Below are 24,516 nucleotides of genomic sequence, written 5' to 3'. Positions count from 1 at the left end.
AAGATCAAATCAAAGAAGGTAAACATATTGCGGGAATCATTTTTTATAATCAAATCTTACGTACTGTCAGGACCAGAACGGTAACAGGACCCACTTGCGTGACGTTTACCACAAATTTTATTGAAAGAGAGAGGAAGGGCTGCGCCCACGATCCAGTTTTCGCCGGGCGCGGAAAGCAAGTCGCTCTCAGACTCGGACTGTGATTTGAACACGGAGTTGGATCTTCCGTAGCAAGCGATGGCGGTGTCAGGGACGGAAAAACGGGTCGGTAGCCAGGACTGGGAGAGCAAAAAACGGGGTCGGAAACGAGTTGTAAACTGTAACAGGAGAGCAGACGCGGTCGGGATCAAAAACAAGTCGTAAGTCGGGGCCGGAGAGCAGACGCGGTCGGGATCAAATTAGGTCGTAGCCAGGACCAAACGGGAGCAAAAACGGGACGGGAAGGGCTGCCTCGGACTCTGATCGGCTCCCGATCAGTACTTGTACCCACTCCTGTCTGTCCCCTTTTGTCAGTCTGTCTGCCAACCTCAGTTAAAACTAGGCAAGCCTTTTTCGACCCTGACTCCCACCTGTTTTTTGCTCCCGTCTGTTCCTTGGCTTCTACCCGCTTTTGATCCTGACTATGTCTACTCTCCTGTCCTGGCTTTCGACTTATTTTTGTCACCAACCATGTCTTGGTAAATGGTCTGCATTTCTATAGCGCTTTTCAAGTCAATGAAGAGCTCCCAAAGCGCTTTACAATGTGCTTCACACTTCACACATTCACACATACACTCACACACCAATAGCGACCATGCAGCCATGCAAGGCGCCGACCTGCTTATTGGATGCATTAGGGATTCAGTGTCTTGGCCAAGGAGACTTCGACATATAACACGGAAGAGCCGGGAATCGAACCTGCGACGACCAAGACGAGCGCTCTACCTCCTGAGCTAATGTAGTTTAACATGTTTGACCTGCTGAACATTCTTCTCTCCTATTCTGGCTTACGATTCGCTTCCGACCCCGCACACGATTTTGCTCTCCTGTCCCGGCTACCGACTCATTTTTCTGTCCCCGACATCGCTCGCCCCGGAAGATCCACGTCTATGTTTGAGTATCAGAGCAACCTGCCTTCCGTGTCCAGCAATCACCGGATCGTGGGCGCAACTCTTTTTCTTCCAATAAAACTTGTGAGAAACGCAATGCAAGTGGGTTCTGTCTCTGTTCTGGTCCTGGTTGAGACTCCTACTTGTGATGAAGGGCTATTCAAATAAACACGACCTTACTTTCAAATGGAGTCTCCACCTTTTCAAAACAGTCAAGAATCTTCAACTAGAGTCCAATAGCAAGCGCGTGATGACCGTCAATGGACACATTGTGTAGATGTGTGGTAGGTGACTCCAGCCCCCACAAGGGGGCAACGTGACACCGCAGGACTCCAAAGACGTCATTGCCATGATGAAGCATGCTCATGGAATCCGTTTGGACCTCAAATAGAGATATCGCACAAGAGCGATCGCTCAAGGCTGAGGATTGATCTGCAAATAATCCGCGGTCGGCGCCACCCCGTGGACAAGGAGGCCGGTGGACATGAACTGCTAATAAAAGACCTCTATAGTATCTGTGGCCCCTGTCAGGGCGATATATCGTAAACAGATGCAGGGCAGGGGTATCCCCAGCCCCCCACAAATTGCTGATTCAACACTTTGACAGATTGGTTTAATGCTTGGATTTGATAAGAATCCCATCTGCAACCTCAGTGGAAAAGTTGAAATCTAAGCTTAAAACTCACTTCTACTCTATAGCATACGAATAACTTAACTTCTTATATGTAATAACTTGTGAAGCCCTTTGAGACTATTTGTGATTAAGGGCGTCACAAATAAAAATGACTTGACTTGAATGACTTGATAAAAAAAGTGCATTTTGAATCGCGGTTTTGAGGGAAGAGGAACAGGACAAAAAAATTCTTAAAAATAGTCCAGAACCTATTTATGTGGAATTATTTGTCAAAATAAAAACAGATAGCTAATTATTACTTTAGAAAAATAAAATGACTTATTTCTTTTGTACAATACCATCCCATTTTTAACATGATCTGCCCCGCTTATCCACAGTAGGGTCCCGGGCGTGCCGGAGCCCATCCCAGCTATGTTCAGTAGGCAGGGGACACCCTGAACTGGTGGCCAGCCAATCACAGGGACAGACAACTTACTCGGTTATTTACACCTAGGGATCATTAGGTTAGGCCAATTCACCTGACGTGCATATTCTTGTGGGAGGAAACCAGAGTGCCCATAGGAAACCCACAAAGGCAGGGGGAGAACATGCAAACTCCACACAGGAGGTTCGATCTCATGACTTCAGAACTGTGTCACACACGCGCTAACCACTGCGCCGCCGTGCTGCCCCCATTTTTCACAATTGACCTAATTTGGTATTATTTCACAACAAAATGACCCCCTTTTTGCAAGTTCTTATAACAGATTGAAACATTGAAGACAAAAGAATTTTTGTATTGACACAAGAAAACATTTTTGTGCAGTAGTCATTCAAAAAATGTCCCAATTTTGGGGGCTCTTAAGCAGAATGACCAATAGGTTTTTGTTTTTTTTTTAGAAACAAAATTTCCACAATTTAGTGTGGGGGATTCCTCCATCGGAAGATAGAGTTGAGTGTCATCTGCGTAGCAGTGGAAACTGATATTATACTTGCGAATACTATCACCTCATGGAAGCATGTCAATGCTAAAAAGAAGGGGGACAAGTACTGAACCCTGGGGAACACCACAGGTAACACTAAAGGGCTCAGATGTCATTTCGCCATATTTAACACTGTGCGTCCTATCTGAGAGGGAGGATCTGAACCATAAGAGGACGGTTCCTGAGAGACCGATCCATTTTTCCAACCGTTCTAGTAAGATATTATGGTCTACAGTGTCAAAGATATCACTAAGGTCCAGCAGCAGCAAGAGTGATGAAAACAGCATGCAATAATAGTCAAAATAACAAAAAGGCATCCTACGCAATCTCCTTTGTTGGTGTCCAACATTATAAACAAAAAAAATATCACTCGTTTGGATGAGTAGTACCAGAAAGTATTTTTCAACACCCCCATTAAAGAACAAGATTTTTCTGCCCGTCACGTTCATCCTAACATTTGTGAATTACAAGAACCTTTTCATTTGTCATTAAAATATTTGGCAATGTTAAATGCTTGCAAATATAATCGTGTTTTGAATACAATCTTCCCAATCGGTTGATATAAAAACATCAAAGCGTACAGGGAGTGCAGTTTGCTGTGTTTTACGGAAACGTGGCTAGCATCCCGGACGCTAACGTGGAGCTACAGCGCTGTTAGGGCAGACAGAGACACGAAAGCCTGCGGGAAGCGGAGAGGAGGCGGACTCGCTATCTACGTGAACACGAGGTGGTGTAACCCTTGGTACAATGATTTCCAGCTGCTGCGGGGACGTCGAACTTCTGGCCTAGCGTGTGACTTCATCCGCTCCGCTGTTGCTAAACGACAACACAGCACCCCGACGCCATCCTGATAATAATCAACAAAAGGATACTACTGGAAGTGTGAATTTCCCTACGGGGATGAAGAAACTATCCATCTATCTAATCTGAGCAAGAGCAAATTTTCACCAGGGCTTGTCGCTAGTAAGCTTCCACATCCTCCGTGCCCCAGTGTTACCCAATTATTTGTTTTAGCACTCTTCGTGCGATAATAGATGCAATTAAAAGCCAAAGCCCGTTTCAGATTCCCCCCGGTGTTTCTCTTCATTTGCCTTCCGCTCCCCTCCCAAAAATCTGTTTGCAAAAATTTCAATTTGTCCGCCGGAGAGATGAAAGCGGAATGGAAATCTACGGCTGGAACGGATCTGCCTGCGAGCGGCCACGGCGACTTCAAAGCCGACAATCCTTCACCCAGATTAATTTGTGTGATGCCGTGCGCCGTTATCAGACGGGCTACAAAAAAGTCTCGGTTGCTAGTTTGGATCCCAGCAGGTCCGGCTGGGCTTTCAGACCGCGGGGCCTTTGTTTTGGTTTTCTATCCCAACTATTTCATGGGTCAAAGGTGAGTCGGAGTCATCATCAGCTCTTTACTAATTCACATCGTGCACATGTTCTGCATTCTGATTGGTTAAATAGTTTCGGTGTCAGGAACAGAAGGGAAACGGAACCCACTTGCGCGACGTTTACCACAAGTTTTAAAATAATAAATGTGATGTAACAGGTATTTATTTAAGTCAGGGTGCGTATTATTTAGTGTCTCCAAGTGGGAAAAAACAATACTGAACGTGCATTTTAAGAAATACTTACCATAGATAGATGTCTAGATGTCTGAATAGATAGGTGTTTAGATAGATAGAGAGAGATAGATAGAGATAGGTAAATAAATAAAGATATAGAATACAAAAATACCCAATATAACGTTTTGCTATAGAGTATTTAAATAGTGCTACAGAAAATACACACTGTCATAACAATAGGGTAATATGCAAATGTGGGGTTTCATGTGGGCTTTTACTTCCCTGGGTGGAGTTCAAGAGCCTCATGGCATGAGAAGGAAACAGTGTGTTTAGATTTTTCCTTGTTTTCTTTTACGGTTGCACTACACAATACAGCGACGTGGAACAGTTAAATAGTACACGGTGTCCCTTAAAGAAAGTTTCAATGAAAAGTTTGCTCATGTAAAAAAGGCATTTATAGCTTATACCTCACTAGCTTTAGTGCCATCATTAACTAGTTAGTAACTAATAGTGTTTGAGAACCAGGGTTGGGTAGGGTTACTTTAACTGGATTACTTTCAATTACATTTGGTTGACTCCAATAGCAAATATGCTCATAAAAGACAAAAGAAACTAAATATGAATCAAATTACTAAATGTTGTGCAGGCTTGGGGAGTAACGGAATCCATGGAACGGCAAAAATGATGTCGGCAAGCTGTTTGGGTTGATTTTCATTTTGTTCCCGTCGCATTTGATGTTCGTTTTGCCGGAGATCAAAGCGATCAAAGCCAGGAGAGAAAGCTTACCACGTGTTGTGAGTCATCATTTTATTCCTATTTACTTTCTTTTGTCTTTTATTAGCATATTTGGTGTTGGAGTCATTCAAAAGTATTTGAAAGTAATCCAGTTAAAGTAACCCTACCCAACCCTGGCCAGAGCTAGCACCAGCTCTGAGTAACTCAAATTAAACTTTTAATTACTGCAGTGGATTTCACATTTTGCATCATTTCCAAATATTGTGTTTTTTTTGAATGACCAATTCATATAATGGGGTGTCCTGTCCTTAAAATACAGAGATTGAACTGGATTTTTGGATTGATTCGCAGGTTAAGCGAATATAAAACAAATCGTTTGGAGTAGCCCTAGTTTTAAGGCATTTGACCTTTAAAGCACCCGTGCGTGCGCCGGATGCCTACTGGCACGGCCGCGTCTGTAAATACCGGACCAAAGCCCGTCGTAAAAAAAACGAGCTCCATCAAATTTGATTTACGTCTCTCGCTGCCATTCGTGAGTGTCACCCGGCAGCCTCGATGGCAGTCAGAAGTCGCCGCAATATCATAGAATAACCATCGTACCGCAAAGTGTTCCATAAAAAGCAAACACGGAACAGACCATCTCCAGACGCAACAGTCAGAACGTATACAGAGAAGCTTGATGAATGCGGACTGACAGTCGGACTATCATTAAAGTTGTCGCTAGGCAACCCTGTGTCTTTTGTGAGTGGAAAACGCCAGTCACACACAAATGGCGGCTCAATTATGCCCTAATTTGAGCACAAAAGGCCAAGAAACGGGACGCTTTCTGATGAATGCGACCGGCACGTACTGCCGTCACTATGAAGAGGGCTGCGGAGCTACAAAATGGCTGACTTGGTGACATCAATGAGCATTTTGTTAGCATAAAGTACTTTGTTGAATGCAAAATGAACAAAAATATGAATTGGAGTTAGGCCTGTGCGATAATTATCATGATACGATTATTGCCACGATAAATAGAAGTCAAGTCATGTTTATTTGTGACAAAGAGTCTCAAAGAGATGCACAGACCACAGATGATTGCAAACCACAGACTATGATGACAGCATCCCCTGATCTAAAACCTACATGAGGGCAAGGGAAAACTCAAAACCTCTGCATGAGTCAAGTTAAGTCAAGTTTATTTGTATAGCCCTTTAATCACGAGGAGTCTCAAAGGGCTGCACAGACCACAGACTATTGCAAACTATTATGACAGCATCCCCTGATCTAAAACCTACACGAGGTCAAATAATACACAGATATTGTCAACATCAAATCTAGGTCATTCACATGCTATAAAATAGAAGTGTGTTTTAAGCTTAGATTTCAACATTTCCACTGAGGTTGCAGATCCAATCTCAGGGGGAAGAGCATTCCACAGCATCAGGGCCCCCAATGGAAAACACTAAATTTCTTCTTGGCTCTTGGGATCACTAGTAGACTGGTGTTTTCAGAGCGAAGGCTCCAAAACGGAACATAGGGGGAAATGAAATCTGAAAGATATGAGGGAGCAAGTCCATGCATGATTTTGTATACTACCAACGGAACCTTCAAATCACATCTTAAGCTAACATGGAGCCAATGCAGGTTAGCTAAAATCAGGGTCATGTGATCAAACTTTCCTGTCTTAGTTAAAAGCCTTGCTGCAACATTTTGTACCGGCTGAAGGCTATTGATTTTGGACTTCGGGAGACCGGAGAGTAGTGCATTATAGTCATCAAGACGGGAAACACGGCAGTGATTCACACTGTCGGCACCTACGACGTGAGCAACCTTGCCAAATAAGTTGATTGCTAACAGTTAGGGCTGCGTCGATACATCGATTTTGATAGTGGACCAGTCACCGACTATCGAAACAATGAGTCGAATAACTGCATCATCATAGAAGAATAAATACATTTGGCATGGAGTCGATATAATTATGTGGAAAAAGATGAGAAGAGAATTGCATCTTTTTATTGAACATACTGCACCTTTTACAAAAATGGAATACAAATGCAAATTACGCCCAGAGCTCAGTCAGTGGAGACATAAATCCACAACTAAATCTCTGTTCCTTTTTAAGGACAGGCAAATAAATAATAAACGAAAATCAAGTCAACATACAACAACAAGCGACCCTAACAAAAGTCCCCAGAAGAGGGCACTGTTTTCTTAAGGTTGAAGCATGTCAACATGATTAACCCTTATGTTGTCTTCATGTTACAAGTGGTGTGCGTGGTTTGAGGTGTCCTCAATGTCACGGTTGCCATGGCACCCAATCAGCCCCGCCCGTGTGGCGCCAGTTGCAGCTCATTGACAGATTGGCTTCCCTTCTATTTAACCTCAGTGCTCTTACTCGCCCTTTGTCGGTCTGTCGACAAACCTTTGCACCCACAAGACAAGGTTTCGACTCTGTCCGGTATCCCGTTTGTGTATCCTGTCCGGTATCGATCCCGTCTGTTTTGTCCCGTTTCGATTTCGGTCTCTGGTCTCCAGTGCCTGGTCTTGTGCCTGTCATTCTCGTCCAGTGTGATATCTGTCTCCAGTCTCCTATATCCGTTATCAATCCTTTCAATCCCGTTCTGCCCGGTATCGACATCATCTGTTCATTATCGGCTCGTGTAACCGGTATCGATCTTGTTGGTCTCTTGTTTTCTGTTGTTCCAGGCCAGACTTCTGTCTTTCTTCTTCCGCCCAATGATGGCCGAATCACCGGCGTTTTGTGTTAACGTGCATGACTGTCCCATTTCCCGTCAAATAAAAGCTTGTGTGAGACACGTCACGCATTTGGGTTCTCCTCCTGTTCCGGTTCATGACAATCAAGGAGTTTAAAATAGAATATTTTCTCTGTTTAATACGTGATAACAATGCCCAATCGAAATTTAAAAAAACAGATTTTTTTTCACTGCGCCTATCTGCTTTTATCTTACTTTTATCGAGGAAAGTAGGGGGGTTTGGAGTAAACTCGCGCACGGGTTCACAGATTTCTTTTATTCGAGGATAAAAATGGTAAAGGTTAGAACAAGAACTGTTTAAAATATAGTCTGAATACCAAACCAAACCCCAAAAAAATTTAAGGGTGTCACGTACGTGCAAGGATTCTTTCAGCAAGAAAATGCTGTCAGCAACTATTTTGATATTACAGACACCACCTTTAAGGACCTTTGTTTTTTACCATTTTATACATCTTACATGCAAATATGAATAAAAACATTTCATTTTTCGACTGTTGGGACCAATTTAGGAAAAGTCAGAACACTTCAAATATTTATGAAGGCGATTTTTCTGGGTTTTCAACAACACAGTGGTGAGTCATTTAGACATCAGGGGAGTTAATAGTCACATGATACTCATGATTACTGATGCGAGGCACCTGTGCCAATTGCCTCGGACTCTGATTGGCTCCCTGTCACTATTTGAACCGCCTTGCTGTCACCTTTTGTCAGTCTGCTGCGAATCTCAGTTTACGCTAGGCAAGCTTTTCGACCCCGAGTCACTCCTGTTGTGGCTCCCGTCTGTTTCCCGGCTTCTAACCGTTTTCTAAACTCCTGTTCCGGCTACTGACCTGTTTTTCCCGCTCCCGACACCGCTCGCCACGGAAGTACCACTTCCGCGTTCAGAGCAACCTGCTCCCCGCGATCACCGGATTGTGTGTGCAATCCTTTTCCTTCATCCCAACAAAACTGAGAGAAACGTACGCAAGTGGGTCCTGTTTCTGTTCTGGTCCTGACAGAAATACAACTAGCACAGAAAATGCACTGTTCTTTTATATCAAAAAATCAAAATACTTGTCCGAAAAATCTCAATTATTCTTTTCCCAATATCGCTCTTCCCTACTCCCGATCATTAGAAGTTTTGGTGTGTGTACTTGATATTGTTTCTGTTATCGCTTGAGACGGAGACGCTCACGTCATCATATCTATCGGAAAAACGTATCAGGCGACAATAGAAGAGTTCATTTTTATCGTTTTTTTTCTGGGCGAGAACATCGAGTAATCGCTGCGGTGTATAAAACCACACTCACGTCTCAAGACTGGAGTCTATCGGCGTCGGACTGCATCCGTCCCGGCGTGACATCCGTCCGGCAGACACCTCGCAGTAATCGGCAGATAACACGCAGCACTGTGTAGCTCCAGATTAGCCGGAGTGTTAAACAAAGAGACGGAGCGGGTTTGGGACATGCCGGCTCTTTAATTAGACCCTTGCTATCTGACAACAGTCACAAAAACACACCGGCGTGCAAACACACTCTTGCTTTACTTGAAGCACGACGCGGTATTGAATCGGAATGGCATTTCGTGGGACGATACGTAGTAGTAAGAATGCAAACACTAAAGGAAAACAAATAAAAATAAAATGACATTAAAAAATGACAGAGTAGTAACATTGTCAGGACCAGAACGGAGACAGGACCCACTTGCGTTACGTTTCTCTCAGTTTTTTGGGGGAAAAAAAGGAAAGGATCGCACCCACGATCCGGTGGTCGCGGGGAGCACTTCTGTGGCGTGCGATGGCGGTGTCAGGATGGGAAAAACGGGTCAGTAGCCGGGACGCTTCACAGGTTATTTTCACTCTACACTGCAAGAGGACGCCCCAGGCCTGTGTTGGTCATTTCAAGAGAAAGTTAAGCTTATTGTCTTGGAGGAGTTGTTAACCTGCAAAAGTGAGTTTAGTAAGCATGTTATTTATGCTGAAGTTATCTCTATATCTCTTAATATGTTACGCCGTTACTGACGTATTAGAGTGCCCCTAAGATGTGAACATATGTGTCATGGTTGCCATGGCGCCCAATTGGCCCCGCCCCGCACCCCGTCAGTATTTAAACTCTGTCCTGTCAGTCTCCTTTTGTCGGTCCATCTGCGAATCTGTGTTTTTACATGGCAGGCCCTTTTTTTGCTTGTCCCGTTTTTTGCTCCCGTTTGACTCCCGCTACGATCTGTTTCGATCTCGATCACGTCGGTTCTCCTGTCCCAAATAACGATCCGTTTTTCATCTCGACCACGCGTTAGCTCAGGAGGTACAGCGCTCGTCTTGGGATCAAGTGATCGCAGGATCGATTCCCGGCTCCTCCGTGTTATATGTCGAATTGTCCTTGGGCAAGACACTGAATCCCTAATGCCCCCGATAAGCAATTTGTTGCCTTGCATGGCTGACGGTTAGTTAGATAGTATGTGTAAAAGGGAAAGTGTGAAGCACATTGTAAAGCGCTTTGGGGAGGTCTTCATTGACTTGAAAAGTGCTACATAAACGCAGACCATTTACTCTCCTGGCTTTCGACTTGTTTCCGTTCCCGACCACGTTTTATCGCGCTCCTGTCCCGACGACTGACCTGTTTTTTTCTGCTCCCGCGTTCAGAGCGACCTGCTCCCCGCGACCACCGGATAGTGTGTGCACTTTGTTCCCTTCTTTCCAATAAAACTGTGAAAAACGTTACGCGAGTGGGTTCTGTCCCCGTTCTGGGTCCTGACACATATGTGTAACGTTAGTATACCGTGTTCTCCATTTTCTATTTATTTTTAAATTGCCCTTTATGATGACATGTATGTTTTTGGTGTTGAATTTGATAAATTTCCCCCAAAAATGAGACTTGTACACGTTTTTTCCTCAATTATGCATTTTTGGCTGGTGCAACTTCTACTCCGGAGGAGACTTCTAGTCCGTAAAATACAGTCATTACATTTTTCAGTACTGCGCCCAACGCAGTTCATAACAGACAGGGTTAAATGGTGGTGAAGAGTTCCTGGCGTGCTGGCTACCCAGTAACAGGACACACAGCGGGAGAGTTAAAGGAGCGGACACCTCAGGGTGGCGCAAAACCCTTGGCCGGCATCCAGTGGAGTAAAGGACGCAGCATTGAGCCAAGGACAAGAGCGACGTGGCGGCAGAGGGGAGATAAGAGGTTACCGAGGTAAAGACCACAAACTCGGAGAGAAGAATGTCTTTATCTGCGGATAAACACAGCCAGGGAAGAATAGGAGGACGAAGCCCGTGAAGGGGATTTCAACCGCAAAGCAGGTATTCTGGATAGTCGTCGGTAAAAAAATAAATAAATAAATAAAATGGGAAAAGAACAAGAGAAAAAATGTAACATTGGAGGTTGTTTTTTTTTCGCCGCAGGGAAGCACGGCAACCCAACCAAGGACAACAGCAATTGTGGGCATCTGTCAGGGACCATCTGGGTGGACCCTAAGGCTGCAATAGGGATGTGACCTCCGTTTTTAGCAGAACAGAACAGTCCTTAACCTCTCATTAGCCACAACAACAGAAACTTCAAAACAAAAGCTTATCGGATTTCACACTCGCTTTGAGAATCATTCACTCTCCTCACAATAATAGATAGATACTTGATTCATCATTGTAGGGAAATTCACACTTCCAGCAGTATCCTTTTGTTGTTTATTAACAGATGAACAGGATGCCCTCGGGGTGCTGTGTGTTGTCGTTTAGCAACAGCGGCGTGGATGACGTCACACGCTAGTCCAAAAGTTCAACGCTCCTGCGGCAGATGGAAATCTTTGTGCCCAGGGTGACACCACCTCGCGTTCACCTAAATAGCGAGTCCGCCTCCTCTCCGCTTCCCGCAGGCTTTTGTGTCTCTGTCTGCCCTAACAGCGCTGAAGCCGGGTAGCTCCGGGTAGCTCCACATTAGCGTCCGGGATGCTAGACGTGAGCCACGTTTCCGTAAAACACAGCAAACTACACTCCCTGTACGCTTTGATGTTTTTCACCAGTACAGCCAGTTCCTCGCTCTTATTTGGTAGAGAGTTACCATGATTACAGACGGTACCGAAGACTAATAACGCTGCTAGGCGCTTAGCCTTCACATTAGCTCCGGCTCTGCATCCACAATAGGGCCCCCTCATCACGCCCTCGCTCGACGGGGAAGCGCCACTTCCGCGTTCCTGCCATCAGCTACCCGTGACCGACGATCATCGGATGGTGGATGCGAGCGCTGCTCACTTTTTAAAAATAAAAACAGAGTAAAACGAACGCTATTGGGTCCTGTCTCCGTTCCTGGCTTGTGACAGTATCGACATTTCAAAAGTGCATTTTGTATCTACTTGGTTGTTCTATGTGTGATACTCAAATTGTTTTGATGCTCTGAAACCTTTTTGAGGGATAAATATGCATAAAACAGAGAAATCAGAAAGGGGGCAAATACTTTTTCACGGCACTTTATATGAAGACAATACGAATGACACGGAAGAGTACACTTTTTCTTAGTCATTGTCGTTATCATAGGCGCCAGCAGCTCGCTGTTATTTCGCTCTTTTTGTGATTTATTGTTTTAAGTGTCTGCTTCTATCTTCGCTACACACAAAGATTTCCATCTGCCGCAGGGACGTCCAACTTTTGGCCTAGCGTGTGACGTCATCCACTCCGCTGTGGCTAAACTACAACACAGCACCCCGAGGCCATCCTGTTAAACTTAATAACAAAAGGATAATGCTGGAAGTGTGAATTTCCCTACGGTGATGAATATAGTATCTATCTTTCTATCCATCTAACACAGAGAAATTAGGAAGGGGGCAAATACTCTTTCATGGCACTTTATATGAAGACAATATAGATGACACGGAAGAGTAGACTTTTTACGAGTCATCGTCATTGGTGCCTCTGTATTTCCTTCCACCCACCGCCGATCGCTCTGCATTTACAAGGTGAGGAAATCTGCGCCCGAGGGCCAGTCGGAGCGTCCCCGGTCAGATCGTGACAAACGCCGAGCTAGCGTCCTCGGCGTGGAGCGTTAGCCGTGGCTTCCATTCCGGGAGCTGTCAAGAAGCGGGCAGGAAGTGTCATAAGCCCGCTATGCCAAAAGATTCTTTCCAAATGTAAACGCTCGCTCGCAACCTCGGATCCGTGCCGAGAGCACTCCGATAGTCCTTGTCGGAAATTCCGCCCGGGGCTTTTTATAGGTAACTCTCTGTGGGATTTACATATTCAGATCTAATAATGGAGCTGCCGGCTTTTGACATTCGGTAGTGTGATGTTTGGAGCGTTAATGTTTCTCCTATTAATAATAGGAGCTGTGCTCACCGGCCGCAGAGTTACGCCGCTCAAGGTAGCAGAATACAAAAGACGACATAGACTAGATTTACGAAAATGATTCGGATTTATCAATAACCGAATAATTGGTCAAATTGATTTGGTAAATGGCCTGCATTTCTATAGGGCTTTTCAAGTCATTGAAGACCTCCCAAAGCGCTTTACAATGTGCTTCACACTTACCCATTCCCACACACACTCACACACCAATAGCAGCCATGCAAGGCGCCGACCTGCTTATCGGGGGCCAATACAATAACAATGCCGTACAACTAAAGCCAGCTGCCATTAAATACAAGAGCCAAGAGTCAGCGACATTTTCAAGCACTCTCATTTTTAGCATTTACCCCAAATTCAAGCATTTGAATAATTTACTGTATAGAGGAAAATAAATCCCTGAACTCTTTTATTATTTAAACAATATATACTCTCAGAACATTTGACTAATAGCAGTGTAATGTTAGTTATACGACATCCTTTGCAATCTGGTCATCCTTTTTAATTTTCTTTTTTATTTTGCATTTTATATTATACTTTAATTATTTTTTTTCTAGTGTTTGCTAATGCAACATCCATTGCAGCCTGGTCATCCTGGAAGAGGGATTAGCTCATTTGCGTATCGGGACCAGAACGGAGACAGGACCCAACCCACTTGCGTTACGTTTCTCTCAGTTTTATTGGAAGAAAGGAAAGGGTCGGTCGCACCCACCATCCGGTGGTGGCTGGGCGCAGGAAGCAGGTCTCTCTGAACGCGGAAGTAGAACTTCCGTGGCGAGCGATAGCGGTGTCGGGAACGCAGAAAACGGGTCAGTCGCCGGGACAGGAGAGCAAAAAACGTGGTCGGGATCGGAAACGAGTCGAAGCCGGGGAACAAACGGGAACCAGGGTCGAAAAAGCATGCCGAGAGTAAACTGAGGTTCGCAGAAGGACTGACCAAAATTGAATCAACCATAAATACAGATTTTAATTTCCACTCGGCACCAAACAAGTTTTTAGGTGCAATAAAAAAAAATGAAATGATTTAGAAGTAGATTAAAAAAAACAGCTGATTAACTGTTGTGCCTAAAGCGTATGTGTCGTATGTCAGCTTTTTCTAAACCAGGATGAAATGGCTTTACCCTTCAGCAAAAAACGCATCGCAAAGGTGAATAAATCCAATACCAAATCATCCCAACGCCAGATAAGATCGCTCACGTTCCCAGAAAGCCATCCGTCCTCCGAATGTCTTATCTACGCCCGGTCCTTTTAGAGCCCCGACATGTTAAAAGTAAATTGATTTTTTTTTAATTAGGTTCAGTCTCTAAGTAAATGGGCTTAATTGTCTGAATGATCGCGCCGGCTTCTTAGGGCGCTACGGGTTAAGCGCAAAATACATCCAAAATCTGCATTGAATACATTCTTATCAGAAGCCAGCAGATCATTGTCAATTTTAGAGGTATGGAAAACCGTGGAAGGAATTTTGTGGATATCAATATTGTATCCACAATAAGATTGCTTAGTTTTATTTGTGTACAAATAACAGCGAGTAAAGACTTCATGCCAACGATAAATCTTCTGTTTAGCGAAAGGAGTTATACATTAGATCTGAGAATAGGACACCACGGCGGATTTCATACTTCTTTTCGTGTGTGTGAGCCTTTTGCAAGTTAGTTTTTGTGAGCGCTTTCAGGAAACGTATCAATCAAACACAACTTTGATTAGCCACGCATCCATTATCTGCACCGCTTATCCTCAGTAGGGTCGCGGGGGTGCCGGAGCTCATCCCATCCATCTTCATGCAGTGGGCAGGGGATACCCTCAACTGGTTGCCAGCCAGTCACAGGGCACACTTTAATTATCTTGAGGCTTTTTTCAAAGCGATTTGACTTAGAATTCTGTCACCATAATGGATTAAGGCAGAAGCAAATGAATATTTTATTTTTGACATTTTTATTTTATTCGTCACTGAAACAGATACAATTAAAATATTTTCAATTCAAACTGTCAAGGTTGCCATGGCGCCCAAATGGCCCCGCCCAAGTGCCGCCAGCTGCGGCTCATTGACAGATTGGTTTTCTGTCTATTTGAGCTCAGTGCTCCGACTCTCTCTTGGTCAGTCCTTCAACGAAACTCTGCCCCGCAAGACGTGGGTTCTGACTCGGTCCTATTTCCTGTTGGTATTTCCTGCCCGGTAGAGTTCCCGTTTATTTTGTCCCGTTTAATATTGATTTCCAGTTTCGTTCCCGTCTATTTTTGTCCGGGTTATTATTCTCTCCAGTTTTCGTTCCCGTCAAGTTTGCCCCGTTTAATTTTGATATTACGTTTCAATTTCGATCCTGTCTGTCCCGTCCTGTCCGGTATCGACCCCATTTGTCCAATATCCAATCAGACAATTGGTATTGATCTCGTCGGTCTCTGGTTTTCTGTCTTTCCACGCCAGACTGCTACCTAACGCGCATGACTCCCCGTTTCCCGTCAAATAAAAGCTTGTGTGAGAAACGTCACTCGTTTGGGTCCTGATCCTGTTCTGGTTCTTGACACAGTGTATTTCCAATTTTGTAAGAAACATTCATTCAAATCACTGCTTCGCCCTACAAATGATGTTGGTAAACAGGGAAATGTGTTGATTATTACCATATTTTCCAAATTAAAAAGTCACTAACATATTACAAAAATAATAACTTTTGGTATTGACCCTCAAAATAGTTGATAAAGTAATCCATCATTTTTTAGTATTTTGTAAAAAATAAAACAAATACGTGTTTGGACTCACTACTGATTTAGTATTCTAGAAACAAGGATAATGCAAATAGTTGGTGAATCGTTCATTTATCAATACTTGAGTCATTTCAGCATTGGATATAATTTAGCCCATCTACCAATCAGAAAAGATTGTGCCCAAACAAAACAAATGATAATGAAGGCAGAAATGATCAAATATGATGTGAATATGCTATTTGAAAGTTTTTTCCTCCAAGAAATGGTATTGGATGATAATACCAGTAATTCCAGGAAAGATAATCTACAATAAATACTGGAAATTGATCTGAAATCGACACTTTTGGTTTACATGCGAGAGTTTGTGTGTGTGTGAAATTTATTTATGTCGTAAAATAACATTCATTTTCTGTTTTTTCATCAATATTCTAGAACTATATTTAACAGATAAAACCAAATATATGAACGATATCTGTCGTGTTGTCACTGCTCCTTTGTTTTTACATTGTTTTCTATGTTTAGCGAAGGTAAACCCAAATATCACATTCTATACATAAGAAATGTGTCCTTTGACATCAAATGTAAATTCAGCCTCAGACAGATGAGAGGTGATTATAAGCGGGCATTTAAGCAAATGGCCTACCTGCAGTGGGCCCCCCCCCCAGTTTGTTTCAGTCACGGTCGGGGAGAAACAGGAGGGGGGGAAACGTCACAAAAATCAGCGGAGCATTGAAAGCCATAATGGCTACCTCATTTAACGGCCATTTCATTTGGTCTGCAGGGTGAGTCTTTTGTGTGTGGCTGGGGTCCATTTTAAAAAGGCAATAGGACGCCGCCGCCAATGGAAAAATCAGTCAATAATAAAGGGCACCTGCCCCGTTTTTTGCTAGGCGGAATGCCTTCGCTTATGTTCATGGTTTTTTATGTTTTTTAGACAATAAGGTACCACAATTTCCGGCCCAACTAAAAAACTGTCCCTTATAATCCAGTAACATTACTGATGAAATTGAATATGCATACCAGTCAATGACAATATTTGTGCAACTATGAACCAGCTCAGTAGCCTAGATGGTAGTGTGCCCGCTTTGAGACTGGGAGGTCGCTGGTTCGCGCCTCGGCCGAGACATACCTAATTGGTATAATGGCGGCGCCCTCTGTTGGCTGCGGCTGCATCGACTCGCTACAACGGGTCAGGTGTATCGACATTTCGTTCTGTGTACATTGTTACAAAGAATGACAATACAAAGGAAACTATTATTATTATTATTATTATCAGTCGAAAAATATTAATGTATAACAATAATGGCAACGGGGTTCGAACCCAGGTAGTGACACTGAGAGGGCCAAAGCCTAGCCACCAGAGAGAGCGCCGGGGACATAGATGCTGTATGAAAATGCATTTGCTTTTATCTCTGTATCACACTATTTCTAATCAGAGTACCAGGTATAAATGTTAGAGAATGGAGAAAAAAGAAAGTGGTTAAAGGTAAACCATTTTGTTTCACTTGATCTCAGCTCAAACTAAGCATTGTAGTGACGATCATTGTTGAATATGTGCGGCAATGATTAAAATCATTTATTGACATTGTTTATTTGTATAGCTCTTTATCACAAGGAGTCTCAAAGGGCTGCACAGACCACAGATTATTGCAAACTACGGACTATTACAAACATAAAATGATGGCTTTTTCTTGTCTCTCCATTCTCCATGGTACCATGGCTAAAAGTAGTTTGATGACGACATAAAACTTGTAAGTCCTATTTAAACCAATATAGAATTGAATAGAATATGCCTTTATTGTCATTGTTACAAAACGGGTTGAACATATTGTGACAATGAAATTGGACGTGGCACTCCAGTTTCACATTTAACAGTGAGGATAAAAGAAAACAAAGAAGATAAGAGAAGAAAGAAGATAAGGTTATAATTTACACACTATGAAGGAACAAAGAAGAGAAAGGTTATAATTTACACAATATATACACAAGAAATTTGGGCATGTAGGATGTTACATACAGTTTTGTGATGGTATTAGGGCAATATGCGTCAACATTGTGCAAAGTAAGCATAAGCACGAATACAATTTGACATCTGTATGAGGTCGTGTGTTTGCAACCTCAGACTCTCTCAGACTCCCTCTCAGTCTACCATAATTAACAGGGGGTTTGGGGTTTTTAAGGGTTATTGTTCTATCTTCGTTATTCATTATCCATTATCGGTCAGTTCATAATACGCTACAAAGCCTAGGAGCCAGGACACTTACTCTCGGCCAAAAGGCCAAGCTAAGGTCCTAGCCCTAAAGCCTTGCTGCGAACAATTTGACAATCAAGGCATCCAGAACCAGATTTATACTTGCAATTCTAGATCTACAGCGCTCGATTTCAGCCAATCAGAACGCGAGGGAGAGGACAGCCCGGCCCCTTTTGTATCAGAGACGAGCGTGGCATGCTAGCGGCTTCACCATCAACTCAACGTGCATAGGATCGATGAAAATGGAACAAAGTGAGTTGTTCTACAGTAAGTCTTTTGTTTTCATGGCGCTGCTGTTGGGTCGGTTATTTGTCACAAAGAGACGTTAGTAAGTTACTGCGGCCACTTGACTTGCACTTTCTTCTAGTATTGTCACTGCAACCTTGTTAACATATGACAAAAACAAATACCATCGAAGGTGGCATTTCGTAAATGAAGTGAAACTAAATTATCATATTCTCTTATATACCGTTATCTCTCACCAATCTGAATCTATTCTATGCGTAGTAGGTACAGGGCTCCAGGTATCCTCATAGATCGCCAACATTTTGCATCCACTCTTACAAGGTTATTAGCATCTTTGGACAACTTGATGCAATGAATATAACAGTGTAAAATAATTGAGACCCCCTTTCTACTGTCTCTTGAAAGTTTACATAATAAGGAAGAAACGGCAATGCTATCAAGAATAGCAACTTAAGAGTCACTCGCTGTTGTTTTGGCTGCCCGTATGATACATGGACACTGTAACTACGTAGGACCTGGCTTAGTGCTATCCGTCACTTCTATTAATTGCTGGTCTGCGCTGCAGGCACATTAAATTACCGTATATGGCAAAACGCAATGCCTTTTCATATGTCATTTGTATCCCTTGTGGGCTGATGGATTGGATACGGCACTCTACCCCAGGGTTTTTCAACCGTTTTTGAAACAAGGTACACTTTTATTGATAAAAAAAAGTTCCGAGGCACACCGTCCGTCGGAAATGTTTGAAAATGAAGTGATGTCAAATATTTCACTGTATTACCTCACAAGCAGATAACTAGTATACAAAATGAAGAAAATGATACTTAAAATAGAAAAGAATGATGTGCTTTATTTATGTTTTTATTTTTTACAGTGCAATCTTAAACCACTTTGTTAAGCAAATTCAGTTATTAAATGTACTGTGCTACCTCATGAGCAGATCATTAGTAGATAAAATGCATATAAAATTCTACTGCCACCTACTGATACAGATGACTGTTACAGTTCCTCGTCTGAAGATAGCAAAAATACTGAATAATGGCCCGATTTTTTGGGAAAGATAAAATTGGGCAAATTCCAGCAGCACACGAGACAAGGTCTCACGGCACACTAGTGTGCCCCGGCACACTGGTTTCAAAGCATTGCTCTACCCCGCTGCGGTCCAGTTTCAAATCCCGTTGCGTCCGACTGATCTAGCCATGCAATCGTTTTTTTGTGCAACCTAAGCCCATACTGTAGTTTTAATTACATGCGTCTTATAGTCAGATCCTATTTACATATAAAAAAAATATCAACAAAAGGGTGCGCCTTGTAAACCGGCGCCCTTTGTAGTGCAGAAAATCCGGTCGATTAAAAAAAAAAAAGGGGGAATTAAATGCATCCAAATTCTCATCGGTCGCGCCTTATTTTTTCCAAGATGGGCTCTCGCCAGGAGCAGTGGTTTGTTTGGGGGGGCGAGCCCCATCCCCCATCCTCGGTTCTATCTCGTGAGCTGCAGAATCAAGATCCCGGTTATCAGTCCACGGGCAGGCTGTCATGTGATTTGTAATGACACAGCCCAAAGACGAGCCATTACCATCACTCTACACAAAAATCCATTTTGCCCGGTCTGGGGTAGGGTGCGGGGGATTCGCCGGTCTGCCGCGATAAGCAAACGCGCCGTCTCCGTTTGTAATTTCGGGAGTCGCGCGTTCCGTTCGAAACCTCGTTTTTTGAGATAACAACGACAACGGCTGGATTTTTTTTCGCCTTAATTTCGGTAATTACGGCTTTTTCAAGACATCTAGGGGAGGGGGAGTACCGGCAAGGATGGCGAAGCAAACGCCGCGATAGAAAATGGCTGCTCGAGTCGCAGGGACGATGCACCATACTTACCGATCGTTTCAAGCGCTCGTTTTTATATGCGTCGAGTCTTTGTTTACTTGATTTAGAGTCAACGCCCCGTTCGGGTCGGAATGGACGTCGAAATAACATATGATGTTTTCACACAAAGTGATCGTGGTCCATATACGCAGCGAGGGGCGGGCAGTGGGGGTCGCGTAGGCGTGTACTGCGGCTCAAGCTGCTCCCGTCGCAATACTGTTCCACTTGGTTAATCTCAATTTCACAGATGATGTTTTTCACCGAGACGGAGGCTGGGAGTCAAACGCAAGTAGCGCGGACCGAATGCGGGAAAAAATTCGGCTCGGCCGCCATTGGTCGGCCCGAGGTCGTCTGGGCGACTTTTGCAATTTCGGTCGTGGCCGCGAGGAATGCCGCATCCCTGATACACGAGAGGACCACTGATTACGTGCTTTGTCTTTTTAGCGGAATAAAAATGAAACGATGAATATTACTATTGAAATGTGTTCTTAGAAAGCTACATACGCACCATACTCCTTATAAACTCATTGTCTTTAGTGTCATCTGTAACAATGTTGTGAACGTAGACCCTGCGATCCAGGTTAAACATGTAAAAAAGACCATAAAGAGAAATAAATAAATAAAAGACTATCAGAATAAAAAGGCAAAACTAATTTACAATGTAGTGATTAGTAAGTTATAATAAAAATAATGCATCATAACAATAGTGCAATGAAAAAGCTGCTAAATCACATTTAGCAGCAACAACAACACAAAAATAAGTCACATGGTATATATTTTCACAGTGTGGTGCAAATCTAAATAAAAAAAATAAAAAATGTAAATTGACATTTTAAAAGACAAGGTAAAGAAAAAAAGGTTAAAAAAAATGCCACACCCCAAACAAATGGCCGACTTCTTCTTGCAGAACCAAATTCTTATTAAAACTGTCCGTCAGTATGTGTCATCTTCCGAAAATAACATTGATATTTACTATTAAATACAGTAGCTAACATCATAGTATGAATCATTAATTGTAATGTGTTTGTGGTCATTTGAATATAGGCTACATATTTTTTACAGAAGTATGTTTATGTACAAATAAGAAAAATGATCTTAAATGCCATTTGGAATTGGAAAAACAAGGACCAAAAGTGCACATTTCTTCAAATGATAGAAGATATGTCAACTGCACAACAAGAGTTTGGAGTGGAAATGTAAATGCAATTTGAAGAGAACGTGTATCCTAAAAATAGCATTGATTATTTACTGATATGCAGACAATATCATAAAAGAAATATTTGAAATGATACATATTACTTCAGGTATAATGTATTTGTGGTCCTATAAATATAGGCTCGTAAATTATGTTTATAGAAGTATATGCAAATACAAATAACAAAAATTCAAGTCATGTGAATTTGTGACGCCCTTAATCACAAATAGTCTCAAAGGGCTGCGCAGACCACAGACCATAATGACACCATCCCCTGATCTATAACCTACATGAGAGCAACGAAAAACTCAAAACCTCAGTCAAGTCATGTTTATTATTTTTGGCCCTTAATCACAAAGAATCTAAAAGGGCTGCACAGACCATAATGACAGCATCCCCTGATCTAAAACCTACATGAGGGCAGGGAAAAACTGAAAAACCTCAACATGAAGAAAATGGAGAAACCTTGAGAAGGGACGGCACATGAGGTCATCCCCCTTCCAGGATGACCAGGCCAAAATGGATGTTGCAATAAAAAGACACAAATATTGATTTTAATATACACTTTGAACTGGCAATATGGACGAAAATTATGTTTTTTTTGGTATCACAAAAAATATGACTTCTATTTAAGGCCAAATTAATTCCTCACCCCTATAAAATAAAATATACAAGACATTGATAAGGCTCAGTAATGTATTAATGAAAATGATTAGTTACTGCCCGATAGAATTATAAGCCAACTATACAATCAAAAATGAGAAAAGCTCTTGATCATGATCTGATTTTATATTTGTCGAGACAAACCAGAAACAGTTGCAAGCTCTTACTTCAGCACAATAGGCAACACACACACACACACACACAAAATTAACAGTGCGACAGTATCCCGCACGTTTTCAGCAACCCATTTTGACACAAATGAGCCGGAAAAAGACCCCGGAGCAGGACTCCCGACATATATTTATCATTTCTGAGCAAAAGAACAGTCACTGTTATCAAATCCACAGTGGGGGGATTTGTTTCAGAATAAATTCCCAGTATTACGCCAACGCCAATACGGTTGCGGTAAAATATTCCTAGCTTAGAAAGAGAAAAAACAACATGACATATGTGTCATCCTCCAGTATTATGGAGCAGGGCCCTCGTGTACGCACACCTACGCCCCAAAAGAGGAGCATCGGGCAGGTGAAAATGACGCTTCGACGAGTGGGTGCGGAATTTGATAAATCGAGAGCACCTTTTCCTTTGTTTGACAAAAGGGGAAAATGCTAAACGAAAGCTGGCGGGCGTCGTTCGGCACCGTTTAGCGGAGTCGGGGGCCGGAAGGTCATTGAAAAGAGGATGATGATGCGGGCCGAGCGGGGCGTTTAAGTGGGCCTCCTTCGGCTTCAATCGGTTGGGAGCTAATTGCAATCAGAAGCATCCTGAATGCATCCAAAAAATGGTCGTCTTTAATGTCTGTTTGCAGGTTCCGGAGTTGAGGCCTTTTATGACCTTCGATAATTATTCAAAAGCTCCTGCGGTGGCCCATGGCCCTTATGTTAGCCTCCACTGCTTTACACAGCTTTTTTTTTAGAATGTATCATTTAGCATTGTTCAATAAATATCACCCATCGTATCTTAAAAAATATGCATTTAAGTTTGCATTTACATTTAGCTTATTTGAATGTTTGAATTATTTTGTCATAAAACACAACTTGGAAATGATTCAAATAACCTTGAGTTAATACACCCCCTTTTTCCTTTGTACTCAAAGACAGGTGCAAACAACTTTCAGGAATTCCATTTTAAAACAATCCTGTTTTTTTAATTATACAAAAAGCATTTAGTTATGTTGAATGTTTATTAAAGTCATTTCATGACAAAGTAATACAACACAAATTAGAAATGAGTAAATGACCCCATTTTTTCTTTTGTAGTCAAAGACAGATGTGGTAAAATATCACGAATATAATTCCATTTTAAAACAGTAGTCCTCTTAATGATACACAAATTATTGAGTTCACTTTAATTTCAATTTTAATGAAGTCATAAAAGAAACTAGAAATGAGTCAACAGCCTTCTTTAAGACAGGTGTGATAAACGATCAAAAATAAAATTCCATTTTAAAACAGCACTCGTCTTTATAATATACAAATAAATGACTTGATTCGAATAGTTATTTATAGAAAATAATTACAAAGTAATAGAACATGAAGTATAAAACAGTAAATCGTGACGACCCCAATTAGAATTCTTCGAGGACAAAGACAGGAGTGAAAAAACGATCACAATTACCATTCCATTTTAAAATAATACTTTATAATTCACAAAAGAAATGTTTGTATATTTGAAGGAATTTATAAATAAAACAAAGTACAATTGAGTGTAAAGGGCCTCCGGTGAAGATTTTTATCTTCGTGGTCGTAGACAGGTGTGATAAATGATCCCAAATACGATTCCGATTTAAAATAATATTCTTTAGAATACACACATTTAAACGAATAAAATATGTTTTCCTAAGATAATAACACGCCATTTGCACCAATTAGCCAGAAGCATTATTAGCATTGTTTTGATAGGAAGGAAAAGACAGTCATAGGTTAAAACGCACTACAGCGTATTATTTGACAATAACTAAATTATATAAATTTTTAAATGTTTTAAATAACAAACGCATTAAGTTAAGGCAGAAAAACAGTTTTATGAAGGAGTTTGCCTGACTTGTGTTACTCCGTTTCCCGTGATATTTCAATTAGTGTTGAGATCATTCCACCCCAAAAACGAGGAATTAAACCCACTAACGAGTTATGCTTATAAAAAAAAAGAAATTTAAAATAAGAAAGTATAAATGTGGAAGAGTAATTCCTACCTGCCGGTTGTGGCCCCTCGGTTTCCCCGCTGCTGGTGTCCATTTCCCGGCTCTCGACCTTACTGAGTCTGAACTCGGCAGCCGCCTGCTCACGGTTCCCCCTCTCTCTCTTTCTCGCTCTGATTGCCACATCCAACATGGCCGCGGCTCGGACGTAGGATTCCGCTCACTACTTGTTGTCCACATAGATGACACGTTTTGGGGATGGTGCGTTAACGTCAGCGCCATTTTCCATTCTAAATATGTAAATTCATAGAAACTGAGAACATATTTATATTTATTTTAATTTTAGTTGTAGAAACAGGAGATTTTAGGTTCAGAGGTTTTTTTAACAAATGAAAAACGAAAAAGTGGGTTCTGCAAAA

The 24,516-nt window shown here is 42.2% G+C and overlaps 1 protein-coding gene across 2 annotated transcripts in view; it reads right to left on the bottom strand.

The window, feature by feature from the left end:
• Window positions 1-24,249, bottom strand: part of LOC148347876 (zinc finger protein 385C-like) — a 54,977-nt gene extending 30,728 nt beyond the window's left edge. The window contains exon 1 of one of the 2 annotated variants that reach the window (XM_088323869.1): window positions 24,152-24,249. In XM_088323869.1, the coding sequence (XP_088179995.1) occupies window positions 24,152-24,194 (43 nt within the window). In that variant the 5' untranslated portion in view covers window positions 24,195-24,249. The remainder of the gene's footprint in view (window positions 1-24,151) is intronic. The other variant, XM_088323870.1, reaches the window with a different exon arrangement.
• Window positions 24,250-24,516: the final 267 nt, after the last annotated feature.

The sequence above is a fragment of the Urocampus carinirostris genome, chromosome 19 (assembly GCF_059441175.1).
Source record: "Urocampus carinirostris isolate Australia breed hairy pipefish chromosome 19, RoL_Ucar_1.0, whole genome shotgun sequence".
Classification (NCBI taxonomy): Eukaryota; Metazoa; Chordata; class Actinopteri; order Syngnathiformes; family Syngnathidae; genus Urocampus; species Urocampus carinirostris.
Note: the sequence above shows the minus strand (reverse complement) of the source record. Positions and strands in the feature narration are given on the sequence as shown.